General features: G+C 51.7%; 3 protein-coding genes across 3 annotated transcripts; 1 reads left to right on the top strand and 2 right to left on the bottom strand.

Moving 5' to 3' along the window:
* Nucleotides 1-3,409: 3,409 nt before the first annotated feature.
* Nucleotides 3,410-10,550, bottom strand: Fscn3 (fascin actin-bundling protein 3). The gene is made up of 6 exons (XM_055608233.1): nucleotides 10,407-10,550; nucleotides 7,704-8,400; nucleotides 6,792-6,910; nucleotides 4,598-4,757; nucleotides 3,890-4,060; nucleotides 3,410-3,615 (listed from the first exon to the last, which is right to left on the bottom strand). Exons 1-6 carry the CDS (start codon nucleotides 10,548-10,550, stop codon nucleotides 3,410-3,412), a joined length of 1,497 nt encoding a protein of 498 aa, XP_055464208.1.
* A 1,378-nt stretch (nucleotides 10,551-11,928) lies between these two features.
* Nucleotides 11,929-14,910, bottom strand: Arf5 (ADP ribosylation factor 5). The gene is made up of 6 exons (XM_055608230.1): nucleotides 14,722-14,910; nucleotides 14,119-14,199; nucleotides 13,698-13,807; nucleotides 13,264-13,335; nucleotides 12,534-12,659; nucleotides 11,929-12,414 (listed from the first exon to the last, which is right to left on the bottom strand). The coding sequence occupies exons 1-6, from the start codon at nucleotides 14,786-14,788 to the stop codon at nucleotides 12,328-12,330; spliced, it is 543 nt and encodes a 180-aa protein (XP_055464205.1). The 5' UTR covers nucleotides 14,789-14,910; the 3' UTR covers nucleotides 11,929-12,327.
* Nucleotides 14,911-16,497: 1,587 nt separating this feature from the next.
* On the top strand, nucleotides 16,498-20,304 carry Gcc1 (GRIP and coiled-coil domain containing 1). Its single transcript, XM_055608219.1, has 2 exons — nucleotides 16,498-17,989; nucleotides 18,983-20,304. Exons 1-2 carry the CDS (start codon nucleotides 16,958-16,960, stop codon nucleotides 20,285-20,287), a joined length of 2,337 nt encoding a protein of 778 aa, XP_055464194.1. The 5' UTR covers nucleotides 16,498-16,957; the 3' UTR covers nucleotides 20,288-20,304.
* The last annotated feature ends 2,378 nt before the right edge of the window (nucleotides 20,305-22,682 follow it).

Here is a 22,682-nt window from a genome sequence, read left to right as displayed (position 1 = left end):
ACACACACACACACATACACACAGTAGTGGGGGTGGCCTGTTGTGATGTACTGTCGCTTGAAACAGATGTTTTGGGAACTTGGTAGGAAAATTGTACAACACATATTCTTCTCTTGGATCTTGACTCTGGGTTTCTTGCTCTGTTCCGCTGAGAAGTTGTTCCTGAAGCATGTAGAATTTGGCAGGTGGCATCCTATTGAGCTGGAGAGAGAAGAGGAAAGGGACCTTCTGTCAGTCATTTGTTGATTTCTAGGTTGTAGGAAAATTCTGGCTGAGATCCTCCGAGAGGACCTTCTTGATGAAAATAAACATTAGATGTGTATAAAATTAAGTTATAGCAAAAATAAAACCTTCCACCAGAGTTCAGAGAAAGGCTGGGTAATTTATTAAGAACTTATCTTTCTCTTTTATTAGACTTAGTGCTCAACCATGTTCATAGCAGCTTTATTAATAAAAGCCAGAATCTGGAAACAACCTAGATGTCCCTCAACTGAAGAATGGATACAGAAATTGTAATAACTAACACAATTGTTAATTGTAGAAATTAACACAATGGAATACTACTCAGCTATTAAAAACAAGGAAATCATGAAATTTTTAGGCAAATGGATGGAACTAGAGAAGAGCATCCTGAGTGAGGTATCCCAGGTCCAGAAAGACACACACAGAATATACTCACTTATAAGTGGATATTAGCCATAATGTACAGGATAGCCATGGTACAATCCACAGACCCAAAGATGCCAAGGAGGGTCCAAGGGAAGATGCTTTAATCTCACTCAGAACAAGAAACACAACAGATACCTGAAGTAGATGGAGGGAGGGAACTGGATGGGAGAGGAATGGGGATCAGGTGTAGGGACAGCGGGGGTGGGGGGAGGGGAAGCCTGGAAGAGAGGATGGACATTGTGGTGTGGTGTCTCTCAGGCCAGGGTAGGCTCCAGGAGTCTATGGAGTCTGTGGGGTGACTCTAGCTGAGACTCCTAGCAGTGGGAGTTAAGAAGACTGAAGTCACCACCTTCTATAGCTAACTGGGATTTGCAGTAGAGAGAGGGGAACACCAACCCACCCATAAAATATTTGACCCAAAATTTTTCCTGCCTACAAGAAGTGTAGGGATAAGAGATGTAGGGAATGGCAGAGCAATGACTGGCCCAACTTGAGACCCAGCCCATTGCACAGACTAACCCCCGACACTATTAATGATCCTCTGCTGTAGCTGCAGCAGGAGCCTAGCATAACTGTCTTCTGAGAGGCTTCACTCAGCCGCTGATGGAAACAGATGCAGAGACCCGCAGCCAGGCAATGGGCAGAGCTCAGGGCGTGCTGTGGAAGAGTGGGAGGAAGGATTGGGGGAGCCAGAGGCGTCAAGCACACTACAAGAAGACCTACGGAGTCAACTAACCTGGGCCCATGGAGGCTCACAGAGACTGAACCACCAGCCAAAGAGCATGCGTGGGCTGGGCCTAGATCCCCCTGCGCACGTGCAGCAGATGCGCAGCCTGGTCAACACTGTGTCCCCTAACAATGGAGCAGGGGCTCTCTCTGCCTCTGTTGCCTGCCTCTGGCTCCCTTCCCCTGGCTGGCTGCCTTGTCTGGCCGCAGTGGGAGAGGATGTGCTTAGTCCTGCTGTGACTTGAGGTGCTGGGGTGAGTTGGCAGCTACGGGGGCGGGGGGTGGGGCGGCTCCCTTTCTATGAGGAGGAGGAGAGGGGGCTGCTGTGGGGAGGGACTATGAGGATGGTACTGTGAGGAGAGGAGGGCGCTCGAGGATCGGGCAGTGAAGTGATTAAATAAATAAAAGGGGAAAAAAGAACTCTCTTTTTGTGCGTTTGTTTTGTCTTGTTTTAGTGCTGGCATCGAACCCAGGGTCTCCCATGTGTTACATACAAGTACCTGTTTACTAAGGAGTTGAAATGAGTTATCGACTTGTGATAGAACGAGGATGCGGAAGATGGATGCCGTCTCTCAGAGCATTCACCATCTCACGTAATCCTCACCATCCCCTCCATATTCTTGTTTCACAGGACAGATTTGAGGCATCTAGAACTGAGCTTTTATACACTATAGAACATTGTCTACTAGAATGTGGGGCTTGGAAGGAGCCTGGGAAATTTACGTCAGACCAAGCTCTTCATGACATAGATAAGAAAGCTGAAGCCTGATGGGATTTCATTTTATTTTTCACAGCACAGTAAGGCGGCTGTGTAGAGAATATGGGGAGAAGACTGAACATATGTGTAGGGTCTATATAGATAGCTGTTTTTAACTGACTTCCAGCCTTGATAATACCTATGAAATAGGTTATTTCTATGCTATGTACAAGGACACGAAGGTCTTCAAATGTGAAAGTGGTCTCCCTAAGGTACCGGCTGGAAGAATAACTGCCTTTCGTGCATGAAACCCTGGCTTCCGTCTCCCATACCACATAGGACCAGGCACGGCTGAGTGTGCACAGTGCTCAGGAGTTGAGGCAGGGGGATCCTGATTCAAAGTCATCCCGACTACAGAGTAAGCTGAAAGCCAGCCTGGACTATATGACGACAATAGTAGCAACAACAAACAAACCTGAAGTACTCTCTAAGATGTTCATTTGACTTTCCAGACCAGGAAGACAGGGCTCGTAAGAGGTCAGGATTAAGAACAAGGATCCTGGAGACTGGTGAAACAGAGGTAGCATGTTAGAACAGGCTTGGTGCGGAAGGGATTGGATGGGGAGGAAAGCTGGGGACAGGGATTGTGACCAAGGGCCAGTTACAGCGGCACCGATACTGCCGATTTAATTATAAGGCCCAGTGCACTCAAGAAGCATCCTTAAGGAAGGGCTCAAGAATTTGCACAGCTCTGGCCCTGACCATCCAGAAGGACAGTGGTGATCCAGCTGGGAAGGAAGAAATGGCAGAAAGAATCACCTTGGAAGGGAGACCGTGGCAGGGACCCAGCCATGCTGGTTGTGAGGAGCGGAAGGTTGAAATCAAGTCACCGTTCCGTTAGGAAGCTGGGGGGAAAGGATGTTATTTCAGAGAAGATTCAGGGCTGGAGAGAAGCCAAGGGGGTAAGGCTGGAAATACCTCTCCTTATCTACATACATCCTCAAAGCCACCTGTTTTTTCCCCCAAATGGGGGAAAACTCTGAATCTTGGAGACATAGGTTTGCACAGGCGTGCTTGCAGGCCCACAAGTCAGTGCAGCATAATACCGAGAAGTTCGGACACGATGCTTCTCTTCCTCTCTAGCAAGACCAGATTTAGAAGCCTGGAAGGAAAGGTGCAGATTTGGAACAAACGCCTGGAAATTGTCGATCATCTGTACCGCACACTCCTGCATGGTGGCTTTGCATGACAAGCCTCCTCCCCAGCCTCCTCAGCGCCTCAGCGCCGCTTCCCTGACTCGGCGTGGCTCTCTCTTACCTAAAATTCCCAGATACATTCTTTTGTAATGGTTTCGCTGTCTGCCAATAGTGTGCCACTCCGGTCTGCCCGGATGTAGAAACCGTTGGGTGCCAGCACCGTGAGCAAGTTGCTTCCTTGAAGTTCTATACAGAAGTTGAGGGCAAACTTTCCCCAGGGGCGGAAGGTGCCGAAGGACGTTATCGACCAGAAGGAACCACCCTGTGCTGGAAAGGGAAGAGCTCAGGTTGGTTGGCCATTCGGAAGCATATCCTTCCCCCCCCTCCCCCGCCCCACCCATCACATCCTGTCTGCAGGGCAGGTTCTTCATAGAGATGGACCAGTGGGAACCTCACCAAACCTTTTTCTGCTAAACCCACTCTAGAGCCTTGACGTCTGAAAAACTGAAACCTGTTTCCCTTCTCGGGAGGAGTGGTGCCAGGAGAGCGGATCCTGAGGCTGGCCTGGGGCTGAGGCTGGGCAGGACGAGGGACCACTCACCCTGGAAGTGATAGATGCCCTGGTGGCAGGGCAACAGCTGAATGCAGTCAGGCTGATCCCTGTCGCACTGCATCAGGTCACGGTCTGAGCAGGAGCCCACGTACCCATACCGGCCGCGCAGGAGGAGAAAGGAGCGGTTGGCAAACCGAATCCCCAGCTCCTCATTTGAGCCTGAAAGAGACAGGGAGGGGTTATCCGCAGAAGCACCTGTTAGGGGCCAGGTCTTACTAGGTGCTTGTGAAATGATGGGAAGGGCACCCAGCACGGCTTGGAGCGCAGAAAGTTAAATACTCTCTTTTCTGTGAAATGTATTAATTTACTTAATCCCCACCTCAACCTGTGAAGCAATAGAACAGAATCATTCGTCACAGACTTTAACACTTAAATTCAAAGAGGCTCTGTTCCAAGCACACAGCAACAGAACAGATACACACGCCCTCAGCTCTTGATCTCAACTCAGTGCTTCCAATACCTTTTTAAAAAATGGTCCAGCGGGTGAAAACACTTGCCGCAGACGCCTAACGACCCGACCCAGCCTCATCCCCGGAGCCCACAGTGAAGTGGGGAAACCAAGAGACCTGATTCCCCAGGGTCGCCCTCTGGGTCTGACCTCTGTAACCATTCTCGCTCTCTGCTATGCAACAGTAACAAATACAAATTTAAAAGTTGTAGTGTCTTAGCCCGGGAGGGTGGTGGCTCTTGGTTCACCTGGAGTGGTGGCACTTGCCATCAGCAGGCCGTTGGATGCAATGCTCAGGAAACACCCATTGGAGGCCTGCAGGATGATTTTCCCACAATTCCAGTGTGCACGGAAGGAGGTTTCAGATTCCACGGGGTGCCCGTCCGCGATGATTGCCCTGTGGCGCCTCTGGAGAGAACGAGGGGACCAGGAACCAGGAGTAAGGACGACAACCCCAGCTTCTTATACGTCAACTTTAGTCCTGGACCCCATTCCCATTTCCTCTCCCTCTCCCTCCCCGGCCTCTGTAATTTTCTAGAGTATGCTTTATGCTTGAAAAACCTCTTTGTAAGGTAATAAAAGAAAAAAAAAATATCTCCACAAAAATACTGTTGTGACCTCAGCTCTCCTATTTCCATCACTCTGCTGTGTAAGCCGGTTAAAAAGCATTAAAAAATGGGATATTATAAGAAGAGAAATAAACTTTCACCCCAAATCCAAAATAATTTTCAAATGTTTAAAGTGAAAAGTTATAAACATCTAGAAGACCTGAGAGAAACCCTTTGCAGCTCTGGGCTTGAACAGTGATTTACTGGGATGGAAAAGGATTCAGCATTAAACATGTGGTGAACTGGACTTTGTGAATTAAAACAAAAAGAACAACCCTGTTTAAAAAAAAGTCGTAAAATTTGCAAAGGGTCTGGGTGTGGTGGTATAGGCCTTTCATCCTAGCAGATTTGTCTAAATAGTGAGTTCTAGGATAGCCAGAGTTACATCTCAAAACAACCAAAACTAACCAACCAACCAACCAAATAATAAATAAACAGGTGAGAAATGCAAAGGCAAGGCACAGACTGGAGAAAGCACGTGCAGTACATAGACTGGGCAAAGGACTTCGCTCTAGAACATATGATGATCTCATACAATTCAGTTATAAGACCACAGTTCCAGTAATAAGTGGGCAAAAATTGGAAGACACCTAGCAAAAAAGACATCCAATTAGCAAACAGATATTGAAGAGATGCTTAGATAAACCACTTATAAATAATATAAACACAAACTGAAGCACAGTAAGATGTTCCGCAGCCACTGGAGTAGCCACAATGAAAAAGATAGGCACTACTAAGTGCTGATGAGGTTAGGCAACAAGTAGAGCCCTCCCACCCTGCCGGAAGAATGGAAAAGTCTATAGTCACTTCAGAAAACTGATATTTTCTGTCCTGATTTTTCTTTCATTAGGATTTGTTATTTAATTAGGTTGGCCTAAAACTCGATATATAACCAAGGTTTGACTTGAACTCTTGATCCACCTGTCTTGATCTACTTGCTTCTACCTCCCAAGTGCAGGGTTTCCAGGCATCACAGCCAGCTGAAAACCGTTTGACACTTTCTTGACACATGAAATGCACATCTATCGTGTGACTCAGGAGTTCCACTCCTAGGTGTCTCTCTAAGATATATAAAAAATAAAAGCCTGTGAAGGACTTCTACACAAATGTTCACAGCAACTTTATTCATAAGAAACCAAACTGTAAAGAACCCAACTGTTGGACAACTGAACGGATAAACAGACGATGCTTACAGTGGTAAGACAGAGTATCGGGCAGCTGAGGAACTACCGCCACGTGCAGTGACACGGGTAGGTCTTGGTAAAAGCCACAGTGAGCTCTGTCTCCTAAAGAAGTTTGTATCGTACATATGCCATAGGGCTACACCCAGGTGAAATTCCGGGGCAGGCAAATCTAATCTATAATGGCAGAACAAACACACGCCAGTGGTGTGAGAAGGCTAAGGCTAGAGGAAGACTGTGAAGAGGTAGTCGGGAATTTGTATGGTGACAGAACGCCTCTGAAACTTGTGGTATGGTGACAGCATGGTTTCATGGTTATGTACATTTGTTGAAGTATATTGAATTTTTACACTTAAAGTAGGTCAATTTATCCAAGAAACTTATACCATTCATAACTTATATTAGTCATATATTATACTCAACATATAATGTATACTACATGTATAACAAATTACATGTTTTAATTATGCCTTATTAAAATTATATTTTCATTGTAAGAAAAGAAGGCTCGCTGGTAAAGATGAGTGTCTACTGGGTTGGGCTCTACAGCCCAGCTAATCTTATCTGGCCATGCACACTGTGGAAGAGAAACTGTGTCTGCACAGGGAGCGCTCGGAGTCTACAATTCTCTGCATGGAAGACCAAAGCCTCACCTGAGCGAGGTAGTAGCCGTTGGTTGAACGAAGCTGTAAGTTAACGTTCTCACGGTCACATTCATACTGGAACAACGACATTGGGGTCAGGCGCTCAGAGGCAGCGCACACCTCGGCGTCTGGAGGGAAAGGGTACAGGTGCCATGTTAGCTCAGTCTGGGGCCCTTCTCCATGCTTGCTGGTGGGTTTCCCTTCCTCAGCCTTGTGCGGGACCATAATACTCTGGCCAAGCCCAGGTGACCCTCCCTTAAAGCCATCTCTTCAGCTGACTCACAAGCTGTCTCTCTGGGGTCCCAGGATCTTTCTTAGGACTAGGCTCAAAATTTCTTGCCTGTCCTGTGCCAGTTAGTATTCTGCTGACTCAGCACAAGCTGGAGTCCCCACAAATAGGGACTCTTAACTGAGGGGTTGCCTCCATCAGATTTCCTGTAAGCAACTCTGCTGCGAGCATTTTCTGGATTAATAACCGACATGGAAGGGCCCGGGGCCCGGCCCCATGCCGGCAGTGCCGACCCTGGGCAAATGTTCCTGGATGGTGTAAGAAAGCCATCGGGGAGCCACGGGGAGCAAGCCCACAAGCACCATTTCTCTGTGGTTGAGCTCCTGCCCCCAATTCCCTCAGTGTGAGTCAAAAACAAGACACTCTAAAACAAAAGAACAAAAAAGACCCTCAAACTCTTTTCCTCCCAAGCTGCTTCTGGGCATGGCGTTTATCACCGTAACTGAAAGAAACTAAGACACATCCTGAACGAGATTTCTTCTTTTAGCACCTACCCCCACCAACACACACACACACACGCACACGCACACGCACACGCACGCGCACGCGCACGCGCACGCACACGCACACACACACACACGCGCACGCACACGCACACGCACACGCATGGTGGTATTGGACCCAGCACTTGCCGTAGATGACTGAGATAAACCTCCGATTCTTTGACCTCAGGCTGACCCAGGTTGGAAAGTGTTGCAGAATGAACCACTCCTCACCACTCACGGGACTGGAGCCCAGGCCCAGGAGGAGATGTGAACCCTGCGGATACAGCGAGCCTCCTTCTCCATCACACAGCGCCACAAGCCCTCTAGGCCGCACTTGCATGTGAAAAGCTGTCTTTGATGAGCGCTGGGAGACCAGCCGGTCTACGTGAGACAGGAAATGGTGTGTAGAAGTCTCCAGGTGGTAGTATCCGTCTTGGAAATGTAACACAAAACCACACTCCTCCAGGCAAGGGACTCCTGCGTCCATCCAGACCCTGCCCACGGAGTGGTCAGCTCGGGCGTAGCTGTGGTAGACCGGGCTGTAGAGCATCACGTGGACGTGCAGGGCTGGCCTGGGCGTCCACATGTGGTACGCTGAGAGAACCCTGGAGTTGCAGAATACATCCTCGCCGTCAGACTCCAGATAGCGGCCGGAAATTATGCACTGGAAGGTCCATTTGCCATTTCGGTGGAAACGGAGAAGGAAGCATCCGTGGTGGCTGGTCTTCGGCTTGCCATAGCACACAGAGCCATCTGCCTCGCACAGCAGGTAGAGGCCCTGCAAGCTCTTTAGTCGCACCACTGCCTGCGTCTCCTGTTCGTTGCTCACTAGAAGCTCCCAGGTCTGGAGGTTTGAGGAAGAGAAGGGAGATAAGCACTGCCAAGTCAGCAACCGAAACCTCGCCCCCTCTCGCCACTGGCCCTCCGACAAGAGCAGTCACCCGCCCTGGCACATCTGCCTTGGCATCTCCTTGATATGAACGCTTTCTTGCCCAGTTAACACGAATGAAAAGATTTCTGGGCTGCTGGTGGCGGTGCATGCCTTTAATTCCAGCACGCAGGAGGCAAAGGCAGGTGGATCTTGCTGAGTCCAAGGCCAGCCTGGTTTGCAGAGCCAGTTCTAAATCAGCTAGGGGTACACAGCCAGCCCACTGGAACTTCATCAGTGGAAGTGGACAGTGTCACCCCTGGGCAAATGTCCTGGATGGTATAAGCAATCAACCTGGGCAAGCCGTGGGGAAGAAGCCGATAAGCACTGCTTCTCTGTGGCCCTCACTTCCCTCAGTGTTGCAGTGTAACCTGACTCAGAGCAGAACAAGATAAAAGATTTGGGGGCTCCCCACCTCTAGAGCCACAGGAGTGAAAGAGACAGCTTAGCCCCAAAACCCTGACAGCCTGAGGTCTGTCTCTGGAAGCCACATTTAAAAAGCTAGATGCAGGGTTGGAGAGATGGCTCAGAGGTAAAGAGCACTGTCTGCTCTTCCAGAGAACCTGAGTTCAATGCCCAGCAGCCACATGCTGGCTCACAACCATCTACAGTGAGATCTGCTGCCCTCTTCTGGCATGCAGGTGTACATGCAGACAGGACACTGTACACAGACTAAATAAATCTTAAAAAACAAAACAAAACTCGCTGCAGTCTGGTGAGATGACTCACTGTGTAAAGGCACCTGCTGCCTGATGACCGGAGTTTGATCCCCGGCTGCCACGTGAAGGAAAGAGCTGAGACCTGCAAGTAGTCCTCTGAGTTCCCCGTGTGCGCCATGGCACACCATGCGCACGCACACACATACAGAAGTAAGCGCGTAACTCAAAATGCGGAACAACGCTAAGAAGCTAGGCACAGTGGCAAGCACAGGAGCCCAGCACTCCTGCGGTAAGACGGGAGGCAGAGACAGGACAGCCTCCTGTGAGCTCACGGCTGATGGCCTGGAGTGCACAGTGTGAGCAAAACCGAGAGACTGGCTCAGCAAGGCGGAAGGAGAGAACACATTCTGGAAGGTTGCCCTCTGACCTCACAGGCTTGTACCCACACCCACCACACACTCACACACCTCCCCCAACACCTTCTCCGCACCACATGCACACATATACACCACACGTAAACACGCGCACCACCACATATGCACCACAAACACACACTCATGCGTATGGACACACATACACAAAACCAATGAGAAATCCTACGTTATCACCTCAGAGAAGCTTAACCCTTCCTCTTTCCCTTCCTTATTCTTTACTACCTAAAAGAAAACAAGCCTTGCTCTACGCTTCCTGTCTCTCCCTCTTCCTACAGCCCCTGGATAGTACAATACCAGCACCTCCCCTGCAGAAGCCACTTCTCCAACAGGAGAAGATCAAGAAAGGCATCCTGACTCTAGAGACAATTGTTAGGTGCGCTGGGAAAACCTTGGTTGAATGGGAGAAGACTTTGCTGCTATTTTCTCTTTAAAACAGAGAGCAGTCAGCAAGCACTTGGGCCGTGTACTGTGGTACCCCTTCCTGTGGACCCCTGGTCCTGCCTTCTAGGCTGGACCCCCTCCGTCTCCGCTTTGTGATGAAACCAGCACGCTGTGCTGGCACGGAATGTAGGAAACACTGAAGGTGAAGCAGGCAGGCCAGCGCTGAGACTGCACCTTAGGAAAACAAGTCTGAAAGGCGGAGCAATGAAGACCTGGGATCAGGAGCCTGCTGGAGAAGTGTCTTGGCCTGGCAACAGAAGAGACTGTGCCAGTGCTTAGGATGGACATGACATGCAACACACACACACACACACACACACACACACACACACACACACACAATCTTGCCACTCAGAAAACTGGCTCTAGTCCAGGTTTGCCTTGTTACCTGTCTCCTGCCCAAATTCTTTGCAGTAGCTGTGACTGTATTCTTATATGCTTCAAAGGCGAGGTAGTTTCCTGCCCAGCTGATGAGCCCAACCCTCAGGTCCTCATCTCTTGGATGTCTGTGTGTCCAATCCACCTCAGCCATGTGGCCAGTGCCACAGGAGATGACTTTGTCCAGCCCAGGCTTCCCCCCAGTGGTGAGATCCTACAGGCCATATGGCCGGGAATGAGGCCCGCAGCACCCACCAGAAGCCGAGAAACATCCCAGGCAGGGGTCTGGCATAGGGCCGGCACCTTTGTGACCCGTGCGCATTGTGACTGTAAAGTCAGCTAAAGGCTGCCTTTTGTCCAGCCACAATGCGGAAAGGCACTGGCTTAGCAGCACCAATCCAAGGGCCAAAGGAGTGACCCAGAGCTTTTGGCATTTTTCTTCCTGACTAACTCCAAGTAATGAGGTAGGATCAAACTGGGAGTCAGTACTGCAGCCTGTAGCTCTAGATCTGTCCCTCCCTTCCCTAACAAGATAGGAATCGACCTATTGACTTCCTAACAAGGGGGTTCTGCTTGGCTCTCGGTGACTCAAGTTGCCTTTTTTTTGTAAAGTTCAAGTCAGCCAAGAGAAAAAAATATCTATTAGTTTTACAGACTTTAGGAAGACAGGGTCAAATGATCTGGAAATTATTTTGTTGAAAAGGCAAGGAAACTGGATACATAACCATTGAGAATGAAATTACTTTTACAACCTTACAGGCTCAGAAACAATGGCCAAGGTGGAGGAAAGCCCAGCACTGTGCTTCACCAATCCCCGCTGAGTTACAGGTCAACTAGCTGGGCAGAAGGCCAGACCTGCCAGAGAGGACACCAGCCCCTCCTCCCCCACGAGGCTCTGCTGGACTACTTCCTGCAGAGCTCAAGGAGAAAACCTAGAACTGAGAATATGAAGAGGGACATAAAAGGAAGCGGGGTGACAGCAGGTCTTGTTTAAGGCAGCCGGAATGAACTTGCTTGGAGAACAGCCCAGAGCCCTGGCCTTCCACGTGTACTTCCTGATCCACATAGATGAGATCTTCCCACTTGGAGTCCAGGGGTTCCCAGCGAAGACTCCTCCCCTGCTTGAGAAGTTCAGCGAACAGATGCTGACCGGCGCTGGACCATCGGTAATTTAAAGCATGCGTGCCGGTGGGCTGACCAGATCGATCACTTCTTGTGTGTCCTGGGAGCTATCTTTTTAATATCTCTTCTCCCCCGTGTGCACAGCTACGACCACGAACTGCTAAGCAGCCAAGAGACAGGAGACAGACTGTGTGGTTTGTGGAGGGAAAAAGGTCTTCATGCCCTTAATAACCATCGTCAGAACTGAGGAAGAAGTGGAACTTCCTCCCCTGGAAACTGTGGGGGAAGCTGAGGAGGAAAGGGGTGAGCGTGTGATCGTACAGCGTCAGATGCTCTGAGCCGTATCGTATCATCTTTCTGTACCCAGACTAACTCAGCTTCCCAACTTCCAGGCCACAGACAACACCAGGTACAAACCACAGCAAATTTATTACTCAATATCCAGTTCCATGTCATAGCACCACCCGGAGCCCTCACTTTCCTCCCCCCAATCCTGGCCCCAAGGGTACACCCAGAACAGAAAAGAATGAAATTAAATCCAGATCCCTGCTCCTCCCCTGGACGAGGGGGCCGTGGCAAGGAAGCCCTTCCACAGGTCCCAGCAGGCAGGAGAGCAGAGCCCTCTGCGCCCAGAGAGCAAGGCTCCAGGCTCCAATGACAGAGAGAACATGCAGGCAGGAGCAGGAGCAGAGGCCTGTCTGTGGGGAGGAAGAGTGGGAAAGAAGGGCACTGCCTGAGGAGTCCGGGAGTCTGCTTGTCCCGGGATGCACGCGGGAGCTTCCGGGCAGCAGGGGCCTGCCCCTGGCTGGCTAGCGCTTTGAGAGCTCGTGGGACAGCCAGTCCAGCCCATCATACAGGCCTGTGCCCTGGGTGGCACAGGTGGCCTGGACGTACCACTGTAGGAAGAAAGAGAGGAGGAGATCAGTGCACGGGAAGAAGAGGGATACCTTCTACCTCTGTCCAGTCCGGGGCTCCCGAGGGAAGGCTGGACAGCACAAAGGGGGCAGATCCTCACCGTGCGGCTACGCAGGTGCTGAAGGCCCAGCTTGTCGGTAAGCTCGCTCACGGGCATGGCATTGGGCATATCCTGCTTGTTGGCAAACACCAGCAGCACCGCCTCCCGGAGCTCGTCCTCCTGCAGCTGAGAGGGGAGAGGGTGGTTGCAAGGATCCCTAAGGCCCCTTGCTGACTGCACTACTGGGGAGCACACCTTCCTAGCTGGGGAGCACACCTTCCTAGCTGCCGGTCCTTTGTTCAAAAAACAAAGCTACAGTGCGCGCTGTAGCTTATGGCTGCACACAACACAGTAATAAGTGAGCTCAAAACCCCTGAACTTTACTTCCAGGAAAAAACCTTCTAATTTAAGAATTTGCTCTAAGCTGAAATGACAAGAATTTCAAACAGGAAAACAAAATAAAACAAGTGTGAGATGCTGTTTCTCTTTACCACAGAGAACCCCTCCTCTTCCCAACTCCTTAGACTCACGTATTTAAATAAATGGAAACGTATTTAAATAAAATACATTTATATTTTATAAAATATATATTTTATATATTTATATATTTTATAAAATAAAATACTCATGGAAACGTATTTAAATAAAAAAGTCCTGTCCAAACTGGGTGAGAAAATCCTTGTCCACTGCGGTGAAGAAAAGCTCACATTCCCCAGGGTGCTGGACTTCTAGCCACCTCACGGAACATCTGCCCATCATCAGGGCTCAGGTCCCAGATCTGGATACTTACCATCTTCTGGAGCTCGTCAGCAGACTCCTGGACCCGCTCTCGGTCATTACTGTCTACCACGAAGATGAGGCCCTGGGTGGTGAGGAAGGGAGGAAGCAGAAGGGGTCACTCCCACCTAGGTGCGGTCCTAAGCTGGCCTGCTGTCGCTTCCCCCACCTTGCGCTCTACTAGCCTTTCTCATCCTAGTAAACGTCTATTAGGGGACTGTAGAGACCACTGTAAAGAGGAGGAGCATGCTGAAAGAGGTGCTGTTGAGAGCTACATTAGACAGTCCGGCCTAGAACTCTGCTTCCCAGAACAAGGCTAGGGGAATTCCTAAGGATGAGCAAAACCTAGCTAAACAAAGAGGACAGGGACGGGATTCGGCCAACAGCGCAGTCTGGGTCTAACACCCTCTCCCATAGGCTGTCCCTCCACCTCCATGCTCACTCCACCTGAGTGTTCTGGAAGTAGTGCCGCCACAAAGGCCGAATCTTGTCCTGGCCTCCGACATCCCAGACTGTGAAACAGATGTTCTTATATTCCACTGTTTCCACATTGAAGCCTGCAGATAATTTTAAGGAGAGAGAGAGAAAAAAAAAAAGATCCTGAGAGAAACTCATTAAAACCACTCGGATCCCTGCAGGCACACAAACCCAGAAGGCAATGACCACCAAGGCCAAGGGGAATGGAATCCAGAGGTCAACAGATATGCTAGGCTCATGGTCCACGCCCCAGGCACCATCAGGCTCGTAGAGATACCGTGACCTACTTCTCAAGTGGCCTTATCTGGTGTCAGGGTCAGGAACAAACAAGGGCCTCGGCTGAACCGGGAAGGCCCGAAGCGACGTCCCCACTGCCGCTGCCCAGACTCACCTATGGTGGGGATGGTGGTGACAATCTCCCCCAACTTCAGTTTGTACAGGATGGTAGTCTTGCCAGCCGCATCCAAGCCAACTGCAACGGAGAGGGACACAGAATGGCAACGGAGGCTAGGGAGCCCCCTAGAGACCAGGGAAAGCGAGAGGCCTGGCCAGCTGATGGTGACGGGGGCGGAGAGCCGGAGCGCCTCCAGGTGCGCGCTGTTCTCCACCTTCCGGGCCTCGAGGGCAGCCTGGGTGGCGAGTGCCAACTCCTGCCCCTCAAGTGGCCGAGGGGCGAGAGGGGCTTGGGAGGTAGGGGGCCCGGGAGGAAGGCCGCGTCCCTTTGAAAAGTCGTTTCCAAGGGCGGAATCCTCCCTTCTCAGCAGCCCGGCTGGGGCGGAGGAAGCGTCACCCCACCCAGGCCCCAGCTCCGGGTTTCAGGCCCGAGGCCGACACTACGGATCCCGGCCTGCACGGGAGCGCGCCCCCAGAGGCTCTGGAGGTGGGGTGTCTCGGGATCGGGGTACCGGGTGAAGGGGGCCCGGAGGAACGCGGAGGCGGGAGGGCTGCGGCGGGGCCGGCGCCCCATCCGGGCCGCGCGCTCGATGTGCCTCACCCATCAGGATCCGCATCTGCTTCTTCCCGAAGATCCGCGAAAAGAGCGCGGACACCGTGAGGCCCATGGTGGGGCCCGGGGCGGGGGCGCGGGCAGGGGACGCGGGGTGAGGGCTGGAACCGGCCGGCCGCGGGGGGATGGGGCGCAACAGCAGAAGGAGGAGGCGCCGCCGCCGCCACCGCCTCCGCGCGTCCGGGCCCGCCCGACGTCACGTGGCCCCGCCCCTCCAGCCCGCCCAGTCCCGCCCCCAGGCGCGTATGCGGAAGAACTGAAGCCCAGCGAGGCCTGGCAGCCCTCCCAGGGAAGGCTTGCAGGAGTTGACCCGGGTCTCCAGTGACTGCATGCTCTTCAGTCGTCGGCTTGCATTTCCAAGAAGGCTTTGACGGGGCCGGGAAGTCCTTTCCAAAGGTTCTCCAAGGAGCTTACTCTCTTTTGTTTTGAGACACCGTGTCCATCATGTCACTATGTAGCCTTGGGTGGCCTGGAGCTTGCTGTGTCGACCAGGCTAGTCTCGAACTCACAGACATGCTGCTGCCTTGGCATCCCGAGTAGATTTCTTAGTACAGATACACTTTCTTCATCCCTGTTGTCCCTATTTCACTACGCGCTCTCTGAGAGAGCCTCCTCAGACTTTCTGCTCCCTTTTATCTTCACAGTGTCAAAGGAGCCTTTTTTTTTTTTTTCTTAGCCCTCCCCACTTTTATTTCTTGTTTGTGTGGGGTGTGTGTGGAGGTCGGAGGACAACCTGTGGAGATTTGTCCTGGTGCTGTAACTCATATCGGGTCTTTGGTGGAGAGTGCCTTTACTGCTGAGCCATCTCAGAGGCCCCACAAGTCTTGGTGGTGTCCTTGTGCGATTAAAATCTTTTAATGTCTGGTCACCCAAGATGAAACCTAAAAGCCTTTCAGTCGGGTCCTACCGTTTGTTTCAGCCTCATCGGTCGCCACTCCTCTTCCGCGACCTAAACTGATTAGGATTGATTCCTAAAGCTCCCTGGGCAAGTCAGACTCCCGGATACCCCGGAAAGCGAGCCTTGTAAACTTTTCCACCTCCCTTGATGCTTCTCTCCCACGCCTGCATCCAGCCTGGCCGTCTCTTCCCATTCTTCAGCCTCCAAAGTGTTTCCCCCGAGAGCCTGTCCTTCTGAAGGCCGCACCGTCTCTTCTGTATCACTTAGACTATACCCACATGTACTAGTATGAGGGCAGGAGCTGCCTGTTTGCATGTCTGCCTCCTTGCAGACACGTTTCTTGGGGGCAAGGCCTTACGTTTGTTTACATGATGTTGATAGCACATAGTGTTTTGAGAGGCGGACCGAGGTAGCATTCCTAAACTGAGTAGCTGAGTGACACCGCACAGGTATTGCATGTTCCTATGACTGTTGGCGGTGCTGATACCCTCTGAAAAGAATTTTGCAAAGACTAAATAAGCAGAAACTCTTGTGCGAGCCCCTCCTCCCCGCCCCCATAGGCTGGTAATCAAGGTGGACCTTATAGCTGTATAAGCAGAACCGAGGAAGGGAACTAGGACGCTTTATGTTAACGAGGTGCCGGGCTCGTTTTCTAGTACGAGTCCTAACTGTTGCTTTTTAAGGACATGTTGGACATGGCCCCAAATAGTTGGACGCCTCTTTCGTCGGGGTTTTTAGGGCAAATGCAGTACGACGTCGCCCCCTGTCGCTCACTGGCGGTAGCCTGAGGGCATAGTTAGGCGTCTCCGAACCACCGCCCAGGTGTGGGACTTTGCTTTTCCCAACTCCCGCTGCGGGTACTTCCGTTCCAAGCCCCCAGCTCGCCCTGCCTGCTGAGGCCCCGCCCACCTTGCGCCCGCTGGGGGCGGGGTCTGTGGCGTTTTGCTCCCGTCACTTCCAGTGGACCCGGAAGCGCTGCTGTGAACCGCCAGAGTTAGGAAATCGTGACGGAACCGAGCATAGAGTAAACCCTGGGCTGATGCTGGGCCGAGAGGGGCGGGCCCAGGTTGCGGTGGCCAGCGGAGCGCTTAGGGCGGAGCAGCCTCTGGGCCAGTACTGGAGAGCCGTGGCTGAGTGCTCCTGCTGGGCCACCGTCACCCCGCCTTTTGCTTGGCCAGCGTGTCCCCTCATCCCGCCCGGACAGCTGGCTGGACCAGTGTGCTGCCTGTGGCCAGACGATCCAATCTGCTTCACTTCTGGCTGCTTTTGTGGCTCTGTCCGGGGCTGCCGCGGCGCTGACGTGGAGCAGCGCACTCCAGAAACCCCATGGAGAAGTTTGGAATGAATTTTGGGGGTGGCCCAAGCAAGAAGGACCTCCTGGAGACCATAGAAACACAGAAAAAGCAGCTTCTCCAGTACCAGGCAAGGCTCAAGGACGTGGTCCGTGCCTATAAAAGCCTGCTGAAGGAGAAGGAGGCCCTGGAGGCCAGCATCAAGGTGCTGTCGGTATCCCACGAGGCGGATGTGAGCCTCGCAGGTGTGCAGCCGTCAGGCCTCACGTTTCCTGACTCCGTGGATGACCGGTGCTCCACTCACAGTGAGGATAGTACTGGAACTGCCACTAGCTTGGACACTGCAGCCAGTCTCACGAGTATCAAGGGTGAGTTTGGGGTCGAAGAAGACAGAGTGGCCCGTGGGCCCCTTCCTCCAAAGTCCGAAGAAGCCAGCGGGTCGGAGAGTGGCGTGAGTAGCAGCAGTGGGGATGGGCCGTCTGCGGGTAGTGAGATGGACAAGAGGCTGCACCAGCTGAAGACTCAGCTGGCTACCTTGACCAGCTCCCTGGCCACAGTCACCCAGGAGAAGTCCCGTATGGAGGCCTCTTACCTCGCCGATAAGAAGAAGATGAAACAGGACTTAGAGGATGCCAATAAGAAGGCGGAGGAGGAGAGGGGCCGTCTGGAGGCTGAACTGAAGGGTCTGCAGGAGCAGGTCGCAGAAACCAAAGCCCGGCTCATTACGCAGCAGCACGACCGTGCCCAGGAACAGGGTGACCACGCCGTGATGCTGCGGGAGCTACAGAAGCTGTTGCAGGAGGAGAGGACCCAGCGCCAGGAGCTGGAACTTCGCTTAGAAGAGACCAGAGAGGCCTTGGCAGGGCGGGCTTACGCAGTGGAGCAGATAGAAGGGTTTGAACTGCAGACCAAGCAGCTTACCCGAGAGGTAGAGGAGCTGCGAGGTGAGCTGCAGGCCGTTCGAGATGAGAAGAATCGACCAGATCCCCGGCTGCAAGAACTTCAGCAAGAGGCCGTCCGTCTTAAAAGCCATTTCCAGGCCCAACTTCAGCAAGAAATGAGGAAGGTAATTATCCTCACAGGCTTTGGACAGTCATTCCAACTAACCTAGGAAATATTAGATTTATTATTTTTCTCTTTTGGTCATTAGAATAGATAACGTGTGTGTGTGTGTGTGTGTGTGTGTGTGTGTGTGTGTGTTTCATGAGGCAGGCAGGGTCTTACCATGTAAACCAGTCTGGCCTTAACCTCCCAAAGATCTGCCTGCCTTTTCCTACCAAGTGCTAGGATTAAAGGCGTCCCTCTCCCCGCCTAAGCAGGGTGTTTCTCTTGTCAAGGATTTCCTGCTGCCTGTTAGCCTCTTGAGCGTTGGCATTGCAGGCAGGTTCCGAGTTCCCAACACGCACGCTGATGTGTTGATGCCAACGGGAAAATTCCACTACTGAGTCCTACGAAATCTTGTTTTGTGTAGTGTCCTTCTTAGTGTTCTGGGTGGAAGCCAGACAGCTCTGTCTAAGCCTCCAGCTGTTGGTAACTTGCAAGTTGTATTGTTGAGGCAATATAGTAACAGCCGTGCAGTGAAAAGTCAGTCGTGTGTATCCTGAGAAGTGTGTGCTTACAGGTAGAGTGACTGAAGGAAGCGAAGGGGATTTTTCCCGGAAGGGATGTCTGTGTATGCCTTCAGCTGAGGTTTGCCTGTGTTATAACTGCTTTATAGCATTTCCTATAAACCTGCTTTGTGGCATTCCCTTTCTACAAAGAGAGGATTCCAAGTTGGTTTTGCATTTCCAGGGGCACTGGGAAAGGGAAAGAATGTTACCCGCAAAGCGCATAATTGACAGGAATGTACTTTGTATTTAATCGCAATGAAAGATGGAAGGCTCTTGTAGAAAAGAGCACATATCCCAAGGAACTTCAGCTAAAACAAACCCAGTTCCCACTTGTTCCAGGCCATCCCAGTCCCGTGCCCTTTCACCTCTGTCTTGCTCCTCCACACCCAGCTGACTGTAGGGTTTTGTTATTTTTCTGGATGCACGGTCACCTGTTCTTTGCTTTGCAGACAGCCCTTGTAGAGGACCAGCTTCGGCAGCAGGCTCAGGTGGAAGAGCAGAGGGTGGCAGCCCTGGAGAATCAAATCTCCGAGGTGTCTGAGCTGCTGGGCACCTATGAGAAGGCCAAACAGAAAGACCAGCTGGCCATCCAGAAGCTCAAAGATCGAATTTTGCAGCTGGACCTGGAAAACAAGACGCTGGCCCTCGCAGCCTCTAGCCGCTCCTCCCTCGACGTCCACGGAGACGAGTCCAGTCTGGACGTCAATGTCTTGAAGGACAAGATGGAGAAGCTCAAGAGGCTCCTGCAGGTCGCAGCTAGGAAGAGTCAGGTGACCCTGGATGTGGAGAAGCTCTGTGACCCCGAGATACTGTCCAACTCCGAGGCCGCCGACGGGGAGAAGGCCACTGCGCTCTACTACCAACAGGAGCTAAAGCAACTGAAGGAGGAGTTCGAGCGTTATAAGATGAGGGCCCAGGTGGTGCTCAAGAGCAAGAACACCAAGGACGGGACGCTGGTGAAGGAGCTGGAGGCAGCGCAGGAGCAGCTGGCCGAGCTGAAGGAGAAGTACATCTCGCTGAGGCTGTCCTGCGAGGAGCTGCAGTGCCAGCACCAGCAGGAGGCCGAGGGCTGGCAGCAGGAGCTGGCCCGGCTGCAGCAGCAGCACCGGCAGGAGCTGGAGCGCTGCCAGCTGGACTTCCGGGACCGCACGCTGAAGCTGGAGGAGGAGCTGCACAAGCAGCGGGACCGGGCCCTGGCCGTGCTGGCCGAGAAGGACTTGGAGCTGGAGCAACTGCGCTCTGTGGCCTTGTCCTCCGGCTTGCCGGGACGCAGAAGCCCCGTGGGCGGGGTGGCTGCCGGAGGTCCGGGGGACCCAGCTGACGCGTCCTCCGCAGATAGCTTGACCCAAGCCTTGCAGCTCGCGGCGGCCAACGAGCCCACTTTCTTCCTGTATGCCGAGCAGCTGGCCCGGAAGGAGGTGGAGATCACATCACTGAGGAAGCAGAAGCGCAGGCTGGAAGTGGAGGCCCATCAGCTGCGGGAGAGGCTGCTGGAGGAGGAGGAGCGGCACCGAGAGGAGGTTGGAGCCCTTCAGAGCCACATCGAGAAGAACGCCAGGGACCAGAGCAGGGAAGGAGCCAACCTGGAGTACCTGAAAAACATCATCTACCGCTTCCTGACCTTGCCGGACAGCCTGGGCCGCCAGCAGACGCTGACGGCCATCCTCACCATCCTACACTTCAGTCCCGACGAGAAACAAGAGATACTGCGGCTCCCAAGCGGTGGGGGCTGGTGGCCTTCTGGCAAGAGATGATAGATGCCTTTCTCCAACTCCCGACATCTCCATGCCTCTTTTCTGCGGGAAGGGCAGGCTCAGATTTCTGCTGCCTCCTCTCTTGCGTTCTCGTTTATTTCTCTACTGGGTTGAACCCCGAGCAGTTCAGAGTAGGATGGGATTTTCTGCCAAGTGCCATTAATGCAACGTCATCCTCGGGCTCTGGGGGTACTGCAGCGGGCTGTTGGGACCGCATCTTCTGACGGTGTGTGTGTGGAGGTCAGGGAGACAGGCTGGGCCAAGCGGTGCAAGCTAGGGAAGAAGGCAGAGTATTTAGACATAAGATGTCCTATTGTGCCCTAGCGCAGAGCTAGGGGGAAAAGCGACCCCCATGGGGTCCATCTGACTGTGGAACCCGCGCACAGTAACTGTACGTATTCCTTTTCCGTCACAGTCTGGCCCACGCCTGTCCTAAATCTCTGGGGACACTAAAAGTCAACCTACAAAGAGACCAGGAAGTTAGAAACAGTAATGGTTTGTCCAAAGGGCTGTGGAATAGTGCGTTCATCTCAGAACTTGGAACCAGCCCCCCCCCCCCCCCCCCCCCCGCATTGTTACCACCCAACAGGGTTCTGGGCAGCGTGTGGTCTTAAGGCTTCCAAAGCTGTCTGCTCTGGGCCAGGACAGGATTAGAAATGAGTCTCTCTTAAGGTTGGCCCGAGAATGTGAGTGCGTGACTGTCCTGTCTTTCCCTCAACACCGAACTCGTATTAAGAATTGAAATCTTAGCTTTGTACGGAGCGTTCAGTCAGTAAGCCAGCGGCCTGCTTCCATACAAGGCATTTCTGCCAAGATCCATTCCCAGTTGTGTGTGCTTGTGCAGGGACAGGAAAAAGGAGGTAATTTGCTGCAGATTCAGAAACACTGTTATGACCCTCACAGGAAAAGTGAAGTTCAGCTGAAATGCTTTCTGCCCTGTAGATCTTGGCAAAGGTTAATTCTATTCTTTAAGGAAAGATAGTTCTCAGAAAACTTGGGTCAAAGCAGTATCAGTTGCCCAGTTCTTTTTTTTTTTTGATCAGTCTGCTCTTCCTGGTTACAGAGACCTTTGGACCCGAAAGACCGATGTTTGACCATTAACATAAAGCATTTTGCTATTTTTATTATTGATATCTGTTTTGTGAAGGGCGGGGGTGGCCTGATTATCTGCCTGTGCAGTCTTCTCTGGGAGAGAAATGATGTCTCTACGGTAAGAACGACGTCATTAAACCTAAGCGACTTGAGCTTTCCTTCATGGTGGTAAATTGTGAATGAGAAGGGTGATGCAGAGTTCCTGAATCGCTCTCCGAGCTCAAGTCCATGTAGCTACTCCACGAGCCTGGCTCTAGGGAGGAATTCCTCGGGGCTTTAACTGTCTCACATGACAAGTTTCTCAGCCTGGAATTGTGTGTGTGTGTGTGTGTGTGTGTGTGTGTGTGTTTGTGTGTGTATGGGCAGCTGGAATGGACACTGCTTTCTGTTGGGTTTAGGGAGTTGGCTTGTCGCTTCCATAATTACTGCTTTATACTCTAGAAGTAATCTGTTTATGAATGCTTCTTTAGCCTTATGATCAGGATTCGTGATACCTTCTCACATCAAGCTAATAACAGACATCCTTCATTTCTTTACCTTGCTCCCTCTGAATGCAGGATATCCTGTGATTGCTGTTATTTCTAGGTGGCTATGGGAAGGACAGAAAGATCCATAGCTACAGTTGATTTTCCAGAACTAATATTTGATGAGCTTAATTTTTGTTTCTTTGTCCATTTCATACATTTATATAATGGATTTTACTCATTTTTCACCTCACCTCCAACTCCTCCTCCCTCATTCCCTCCTTCTTCCACTAGACTCCTTCTCAATAACCTCCCCCCCCTCCAACTTTCATCTTTTCTTTTTGTGTGAGGCCCAGGGAATTTAATAAAAAGGAATTTCTCTTTTCTTTTTTTTTTTAAACTAAAAAAAAGAAAGGAAGGAAGGAAGAAAGAAACCATTTTATGTGTATGGGTGTTTTGCCTGCATGTTTGTCTGTGCTTCATATGTATGCCGGTTGCCAGGGGGCTGGAGAGACGGCTCAGTGGTTGAGAGCGCTGCCTGCTCTTCCAAAGGACCTGGGTTCAATTCCCAGCACCCACATGGCAGCTCACAGCTGTCTAGTGCCAATTTCAAGGGATCTGACACCTTCACACAAATGCACATAAAACAAAAAATTAAATAAATTATTTTAAAAAAAAACCAAAAAAGTCATTAAAAAAAAAGATTTCTAAAAAAAGAAGAGGTTTTCGTGTTCCCTGGGACTGGAGTTGGAAACAGTAGTTCCCATGCGGGTGCCAGAATCGAACCTGGATACAATAGCAGAGCAACAATTGCTCTTAACAACTGAGCCGTCGCCCCA

The sequence above is a fragment of the Psammomys obesus genome, unplaced genomic scaffold (assembly GCF_907164565.1).
Source record: "Psammomys obesus unplaced genomic scaffold, mPsaObe1.curated_primary_1811, whole genome shotgun sequence".
NCBI classification, from domain to species: Eukaryota; Metazoa; Chordata; class Mammalia; order Rodentia; family Muridae; genus Psammomys; species Psammomys obesus.
This window is presented reverse-complemented; position numbering and strand designations above follow the sequence as displayed.